At 41.8% G+C, this 8886-nt stretch overlaps 1 protein-coding gene across 1 annotated transcript in view; it reads right to left on the reverse strand.

The window, feature by feature from the left end:
• The window catches only part of DCC (DCC netrin 1 receptor), a 1191297-nt gene extending 1182763 nt beyond the window's left edge, over nucleotides 1-8534 (reverse strand). Inside the window, exon 1 of the mRNA XM_057527412.1 lies at nucleotides 8318-8534. Coding sequence (XP_057383395.1) covers nucleotides 8318-8408 — 91 coding nt within the window. The 5' untranslated portion in view covers nucleotides 8409-8534. The remainder of the gene's footprint in view (nucleotides 1-8317) is intronic.
• Between the last annotated feature and the right edge of the window lie 352 nt (nucleotides 8535-8886).

Raw genomic sequence — 8886 nt, forward strand, 5'->3', positions numbered from 1 at the left:
AAAACTGGGAGGTGTGCGTATGCCCTTGTGCAAGCATGGGTTTTTTTTGAAACCCACAGTCATATATGTAACAATGATCCTGGGCCTATGTACTTTACCATATTGGAAACACACCCAAGTTCAAATGCCAGATTAGGATTTTAACACATACTTGGTATCCAGCATTATAATTCTGTGATTTAGTCATCTTTGAGTTCTGTCATATTCAGGGGATTTATAAGGTTCCTCAAATTAAGCCTGGCACCTCAGGATCCAGCTTCCCTGTAAGTGACATGCTGCACAGACGTAATAAATAGGATAAAGCAGGATACTGACATGGCAAGAGTTACTCTAGGTAATCAACAATCCTACAGTGACTAAGGAGCTCTCTTCCAGTCTAAAATAAGTGTTCACTCTGGAAAGCTGTTTAGGGAAAGTCTGGGCTAAAGTAAGCATGATACAGTATCAGGCAGCAGCTTCCTAAAAGTTAGATGACCAACCACATCTAAACCTAAAAGCAAATGTTGCTTAGTAGGAAAAACAGAATAACTACTAACAGTAATAGTATTGATGCCACAAAGCAAATGGCTGCTCAGTTGGAAAAACAGAATCATAGAACTACCTTGCTGAAATCACAAATGGCCAATAAATTTATGGGAAAAAATGTTCAACCTTCTTAGCCATCAGGGAAATGCAAATTAAAACCACAGTGAGATGGTAATCCATATCCAGCAGATGAGGGCAAATTAAGCATATGACAATACCAAGTATTGGTGGAGACACGGAACAGAGAAGATTGTCCTTTGCTCCTGGTGGGAGTTTCAATGCAAAGTTCAATGCAACTTGTCATTGTCCCCTAAAAGTAAAGATGCCCTTTCTATGACTCAGCAACTCCATCCCTAGACATGCACTCTAGACATGGTGGCAAATTTGTTCCACAGAACATGGATAAGAATGTTCATAGCAGTATTATTGGCAATAGCAAAATACTGACTTCCCAGAAGTTCAGCAGTGGTAGATTGATTAAGTGTGGTTAATTAATATCATGGAATATTATACAGCAGAGAAAGTGATAGAAGTGCAGCCATATGCATTCTCACAGATGAATCTCAAATATTTAATGTTTAGTAAAATTACATACCAGAGAAGAATACACACATTATATTTATTTTATATGGTCAAGTACAGGCACAGCAAAATCATATGTTTAAGATTCAAGCATATGTAGCAAAACTATAAAAAGGCAAGGGACTAAGTAATACAAAATTAAGAAAACTGTGGGTGGGTACATGGGTTATCTATTTCATTAAAATTATTATTGTGATCAATGTTATTATTATTAATTATACCCAACACTGTATATATAGTATGCTCATAACTTAAATAAATCATATAATGTTGAAAATAGTAATATAACTAGAAGTTGTCTAGTCCACACCCTCATTTAACAAGGAAAAACATAAAGAAAAATGGCATCCAAAGTAATAGCAGATTTCAGAAATGCTACAAACCCATTAGTGAAAACCAATTAGCTAGTGAGGGACTCAGGACTTGATTTAGAATCTCCTCTTTTACTTTAGACACATCTCAACGAAACACAGTTACTTATTTCTCAGCAAATCAGAAGTAGAAAAAAGAAAAACTTCTCTGAAGAAGTCTTACCACAGGGGGAACTTCCAGCTGGATACAAACAAGTAGATAAATCGCATTCTACAAATCAGTAATAAACGTCTTAGGAAAACAAAGCAATAGTCTGTGGCCATTTAATGGGAAATAAACAGTCCTCCATGAGGCAATATCTTCAGAAATCATCCCTATAAGATCAGATAATATAATAAGTGAGCCACAGTAATGCCCGGGGCTTCTTAAGGACAGGTTAAATTATGTTCTACATACTTAAAATGCAGCTAAGGGAGTGGATAAACATTTTTAAAGGCTTAAAAAATTAGTAAAATCAGGAAATATTGGTGTTTAACAAGGAACTTCAGTACTAAGAACACTAACTAGAGTAAATAACATTTATATTAACCATTTAATTCGTTTATTCTCTTATAAAAATGTTAAAGCCAATTTAAGAACATTTAAGATACCAGAGTAATGTTGGTATTGATAAGCTCTCTTATCAGGTCAAGATACACTAACGAGTTGGTATTTTCATTAGATTGTATCATAAAGATTCAGTTAATTCAGTGGAACATTTTTGTCCTAGGTATGCCCAAAAGTAGCCTTCTGGCAAGAACTAGTCTTTAACGGATGAGCAAAAGACAAGAGCAAAATCTCCAAATTGCAATGCGTACCCGTTAAATCGCTCAAAATAATCACAAGTAGTAAAAAGGGCCTTCCTCTCTTGAAACCGTGAAATGGCTGAACAAGCAAGAAGTCAGAGAATTTGGATGTGTGAAATTAAGCTAAAGTACCTCACAAAAATAAGAAGTAGGTTATAGGCACTGGGCTCATGGAATTTAGGAAAGAAGAGAAATTTCCTCATCCAGATCATGTCATAACAATAAACTTTAAAAATATGATCAATAAATATGGGATGATTTATATGTTTTCTGGTTGAACTATTCCCCCAAGAAATGAAAGCTGTGAATAATATGGTTGTTTCAAACTATTTATAAAAACGCAACATGTACTAGTATAACCATTGGCAAATCACCGTCAATAATGAAAAAGAAGAAATATATTCAATCATACACACTATTATGTATTTCTAAACTGTACCATTGATAAGGTCAGGCATTTCTAAACCACCAAAAAAAAAAAAATTACTTAACAGTTGAGTTAAAGAGGTCTGTTTTTTAAACCTCAGGCTAACATGTGTCAAAGAACTTTAAAACACTATAGTAATTTTGATCATCAATGAGCCAACCTAGATTTCTGTGTGTTAGCCCAGCACTAAAGCAGAGAAATAGAAGGAATCAACCATCTACTGAAGGAGGAAGCAAACTGTGGAATACTAAAAGGCACTGTAATTTACCTTTGTGCTGCAATTATAAAAGTGTGTAATATTCCGCATTTTAGTTTTTGCTGTTACCCACTTGGCATGTGTAACATATCACTTTATCTTGCACGTTTCAATTGGCCTACAGGGAAAATAATCTGGACTGTTCATCCTTTTTTTTTTTTTTTTTTTAAATTGACAAGTTTAACATTTGCTTTACTTGAGGTCTTGTTTTGAAGGAAAATATCTTAAATGCTTTGGGGTCAGTGCCATGCTACTGATTTTATAATACCCATTAAGAAGTGCTTTGATCTCTGAAAAGTAGTAACTTTGAAGAAAATTAAAGTTCTATTATTCCAAGCAGGTAACATCCTCCTGGAAAAAAAAGCAGCATGCTGAGGTTGGCATAATCTACCCTCCCCTGGTGGTCATTTCTACCTCCCATTAATGCTCTATGAGCTCTGAAATTTCAATGATACCAGCTGAGAGGCCACTAGTTAGTCTCCTATAGTAAGAGTACCACTTAGCTGTCTTTAGAATATACAGGTAGTTTAACTTCCCAAAAAAGAAACACTCATGAAAATTTAAAAATTTGTTTTTAAGGCAAATCCCCATGACCTTGCAAAGTGTAGTACAGCATGTTAAATGCATTGCCTGTGGATCAGGACCTTGGATTCACAGTGAGAAAGGTTTTCCTGGGTTGTATGAAGGGAGGCAGTGTTGATGCTATACAGTTCAGAGATTAGAGCTATAATTCTGTAGAGATAGGCTGGAGAGAAGCAAGCAGGCTGCAGAACAGTTCATCGGGCATCATGTTGATATTTAATTCAGTGTGTTTCAATCAAGACTTAGTGAGATCCCAGGCTACAATTCATTAAGGTATAACTGTTGCGACAATTCACGAAACTCTTCAATCCTCCTCTTGAGTATCATAATAAAGAAACAGAGAAAAAAGAAGAAGATTCCACGTTTATGTTTTATGAATTGTAAATGTGCATAGTATTTAACACTCCACTTTAGGGGTTACGGTATGTTTCCAGAACCAAGTGACATTTTATCTTCAGTTAATTAATCAAGTAATCCTTGGCAGGCTTATGCCATTATTCCTTTTACTCAGGCAAAACAAAGGTTTCCCGAGATTTGCGTATACAGTTCATGTAAGAGATTATCATCTGAGGTAGGTTACTCCATCAAAAATTGATCATTTGAGCTAGTAGCTGTGTAACAAATACCAAAATACAGCAATGTGTTCCTAAGTCAGTGCAAGTTTCTGAGCGCAATACAGGCCATATCTTTGGAAAGTGGGAAGATCCATAGCCAGGCCAGAAGAGCTCACTCACCAGTGAAATAGCACACTGGTTTCCAGAAGCATCTTTATGTATTTAGCACTAGCTCAATTCCCCCCCGGAAGTCATACATTTGGGGAGATGGCATGGAGGGTGAAAATGCTCTCTTCCTTGTATATGATTGGCTTTTAATATAAGCAAATGCCAGAAACAACTGCATCCTTTCCTCATAGAATTACTTTGTTTGGCAGAAGTATGAGGAAAAAGAAATTTCACAAGCAAAGTTTCAGATGGCAAATTTTCCGAAGAAAAAGTAAGAATATTTGCTTTAAATTGTAATCTCGGGGCCCAGTCTTCCATGGAAAGAAATATTCTGTTCAGAAATTCAGCACTACCTACGTACATGAAGCATCACCTAAAGATAAAAAGTGTTTTCGTTGAGGAGTTAAGATTGAAAATAGAGCTTGTTTCCAAAGGAGAAAGATAGTACTAGATGACCCACTACATACAGCAGGAAACATTCTAGGAGCAAATCATATGCATTTGAAGAATTTCAAACTATTGAACGAAAGAAGAAATGTAAGCCAGAGAGGAAGAAATCTTTCCTCTCATAAAAGATGATTTTGAGGATAACTAGAGTGCTAGAATTCCCTTGGAAGATGCAGTGTCATCTTTTCCCTCTCCAGAAACAAGTAAAAATATCCCCTTCCACCTAAAAATCACCTCCTCAAATCTCATCAAGCTCCCCATTGGCTAAGAAAATCGTACTACAGCCTGTAAATATCCTGTACTCCGGGAGAAACTTACAGCAGGGCTCAATGAAGAATTCAGATAGGATTAAAGCTCTTCCTCTTCAGTGAAAACAATAAGGAAGTTTGCTAAAAGGTTAACTTGCCCAAGAATAAATGTAAGTCATACACACTGGGAAGTTATAAATCTCTCCCCAGGAAAAAAAAAAAAAAAAATGCCTATGAGCAGCTCAAGCCAGCCCAGCTCTTAAGAACATTAAAGCAAATGCACTAAGCCCAATATATGCACATATAACACATGTGGTGGCTGTTTCACATGCTTCATAACTCAGAGGGCAAGGCTGCTGTGTGGGAAATGGATGCTGTGACAGGTCCCTGGTGATTTATACCGCAGCACTCACAGAGGAGTGGACAGCCGGGCAGCCCAGGCGCCCTCAGGTCCTGCCATGCTCCACTCAACAGCAAAGCCAGATCTGGGGCATCGGATCTGCTTTGGTTGCGGGGGATGAGAACGATGTGGATAGGGGAGGTAGCAAGCCTCATCTCACCATGTCCCGATGACATAAACGCGCACTGATGTTTTTAATCGAACGTAACCCAAACGTATATATGAAGAATCAATTAAAATTAACATGTTTACTTGCGATTGCATTCATTACCATCGAAAATTTTCATCTCTTCTGAGATGCCAGGACACTACTTAGTGCCTTTGCTTGGGGCTCAAGTCAAATATATAAGAAGACAGCATCTTACAAAAGCCAACTAAAAAGCCACTAGCCTCCTCCTCCAGCTTCACTTCCCCATCCTACGCCAACACTGTCCAGGGATGCCCTTTGTTATGTCCTAATGATTTCACAAAAATCTACAGCAGTTTCAGACTTTATCTAGGAAGTGGGAAAATAGCCAGTGCTATTGTACTTGTCTCCATAATCCTTTGTCACCAATCAACAAAGTCTTTAAAAACATCCTGCTGAATGGGAATTTCACTGCCGGTAAACTAGACACTTGGCCTTATTAAGGGCACCTCCTACTGGTCCTCTCATAGAGTGAACTGTGCTTTCCTCATCATCAATTCCCTGCCATGTCCCTGAAGAGGGGAAATTGCTACTAAGAGAAAGAGGAGAAACAGATTAAGGAGCAAAGATCAGAGTGATCTGAATTAGCAATATCTCAAAACTGCACCATCCACTTTCCTGGGACTGGCGCAAACTACATCACATTTGCAAATAACACAAGTGGATTTAGAAGTATAGAGGAGCTTAAAGATTTAGACCCACAAGCCTATCCACAGGCATTTCCCTTGTATATGTATCTTTTTGTCTGCCTTTTCAATCATAGACTTGTCCGTTGAGGAGTTAATTAAAATAAAGTAATATACGGTCCTAACTTTCTAGACAAGAAACTTAAATAAGTGGGAAGGGGGATATTTAATGAATTTAGATATTAGTAAAACACATAGAAACCCATCTCCATTCATTTATCCCCACCCTTCGCCAAAGACAGTTGGGAAAGGGCTTTAAAATATTTTAGTGTAACTGACAAAAGGTCATTGCCCATTTCTGCACACCTTCCTTGTCTAATGCAATATTTTCAGCCCACGCATTTCAGGCCTCGCTCCATAGACTTTCTACCCCGCGAGGATGCCCCGCTTAACTTCCCCTCTCTCCTCCTTGGCCTTCCACCAAACTGCCCGAGAGCACAAGTCAATCTGTGCAGAAGGAGGGTGCGCCTTCTTTTAAAGACACCTTTCGTTACTGCTTTACTGCAGGGATAGTCCCCCGCCCACCTTCTGGGAGTAATTGCTGAGGACAAAGCTCCGGGAGAGAGGAGCCCGGAGGAGGAGACCAGCCTGAGAGGGAGGGAGGGAGCACGGGCTGCTGGGGGAGCGAATGCTGATACGCGTGCACCGCGCCGGAACGAACACACACACACACACACACACACACACACACACACACACACACCCCTCTCGCTGGCTGGTGCTCGCTCGCTCTGTCAGGCCAAAGGAAGGTGAAGGGTCGGGTCGCTGTGGATGCGCAGATCCCTGCTCCTGTTCGGCCACGTCAAAAATTTGGGGAGCCTCGCGCTTGAGTGTCTGAATCCCTAGCCACCCGAGAGGCACATTCTCCGCTGGCGCTTGCAACCCTGGACCGCGCAGCACTTGGCAGCAACAAGAAAGCCGGAGCCTCAGGCTCCCGAGAGGCTGGGGGCTTGGACTGGACGCGGTTTACATTCTGTTCCCTGTTCATTTCCAAGCCACATGTTGGGGTGTTCCCACCCAACGCCTGGCCCCTGCCAGAGGCTCCTTTTCTCTGGGATTTGGGGAAAGGTCATTTCCGAAGGGATCTGAATGCTCTCCCCTTCTTCCCCGCCGGGCCCACTCCCTATACCCTAGTGTCCATCTACACTTGTGGCGAGGCCGGCAAAACCAGTAGACTCTTATAATGAATCATTTTGTTCTTTTTTAAATTATTATTATTCTTTTGGCCGTCAAAACCTCCAGCTCCATATTCGCAGACTGCCGCAGCCCTGAGCACCCCTCTGACCCCTCTTTTTCCTGCTCTAACCCAATCCAGTACCCAAACAGTTTTGCCATTTTTTAATTAGGAACTGCGCTTGCCAAGTACCAGGGCCAGGGGACTGGTTCCCCAGAATAGCAATCATTTGGAGTTTGGAAATGTCCTGGAGACTTAGCTTGAGAGCTGCATTCACTGTTAAAAAATAAAATAAAACAAAACACGCCTCCTTCCTCCTGGCAACTCTGCAGCCTCCTTCGGCCCCACCGTCCCCTCCTCCAAAGTACCAAAACACATTAGCGTCCCTTTCTCGAATTCTCAATCAGCAAGTCTAAAAATCCAAACCAGAGATGCGTCACATACAAACGACTCAGCCCCACCATCTACATTCCGCACAGACTCCCTCAAAGCCCCCCTGGAGGACCTCCTCCACTTGGCCCTGTGGCCCCAATTCCCCTCCTCCGCAGCTTTGCGCGGCTTTAAGGATCCAACCCAGTTCCTTTCAAGACATCCCCATCACCTGCTTCCTCCCTGCCCCAGCCCGCCAGCTCTCCAAACCAATGCAAGTATTTGCAAAAGCAAAGATGTGAGAAGAACAAGATTTGTTAAAAAGCCAAGGGGCGCCCCTTTCCCCAGCTGCCAACATCCTCTACCCCCAGGGGAAAAAAAAAGTCTTCCCATCTTTTATCATCGGTGAGGAAATGGGGGACAGAGGGAGCGCTGAACATCTTGCCCTGTCTCCCTCTACCCCAATTCTACTACTCGCCAAAGGAGATGAGGAGAAGGAAAGGGGGGGTGGGGGGGGGCGCGGGTGCGAAGAGAAGAAAGGAAAGAACCTCTTACCGGTGACTTGGAGACGTGCGCTGAGCAGGGTAGCTCCGAAGAGTACAAAAGCCAGCTTGGGTACCCAAACACATCCAAGACTATTCTCCATATTTCAGCCAACACCTTCGGGGCCGGGGGTCCTGGGCAGCCGCAACACTCACACACATGCACTCACACACGCATGCACACATGCACACACACGCGCCGAGCCCCTTCGGCTTCCTCCTCCTCCTCCTCCTCGTCCTCTTCCTCCACCTCTTTCTCCACCTCCCCTGCGCCTCTTCTGCCTCCGAAGCCTTTTTCCTCGTCCACTGACAGAATCAGCAGCAAAAAGGGGCAGCAAAAAGTTCCATTCGGTCCAAGAGATCTCGAGCCCCGGTAAAACCTCGGAAAACTAACTCAAGGAAATAGAGGGAACAAGAGGAGGGAAAACAGCTCTCCACGGGGCTTGCGAAACATCAATAAACAGAATATCCAGGAGGGACCAAGAGGAGACAGAAAGCAATCCTGTGGTTGGGCTGTGCATCAAAAGATTGAGGCTGGGTAAAGCTGAAGAGAAAAATCCGTGCGCAAAACCTGGGGATGCT

Source organism: Balaenoptera acutorostrata, chromosome 13 (genome assembly GCF_949987535.1).
Source record: "Balaenoptera acutorostrata chromosome 13, mBalAcu1.1, whole genome shotgun sequence".
Taxonomy (NCBI): domain Eukaryota; kingdom Metazoa; phylum Chordata; class Mammalia; order Artiodactyla; family Balaenopteridae; genus Balaenoptera; species Balaenoptera acutorostrata.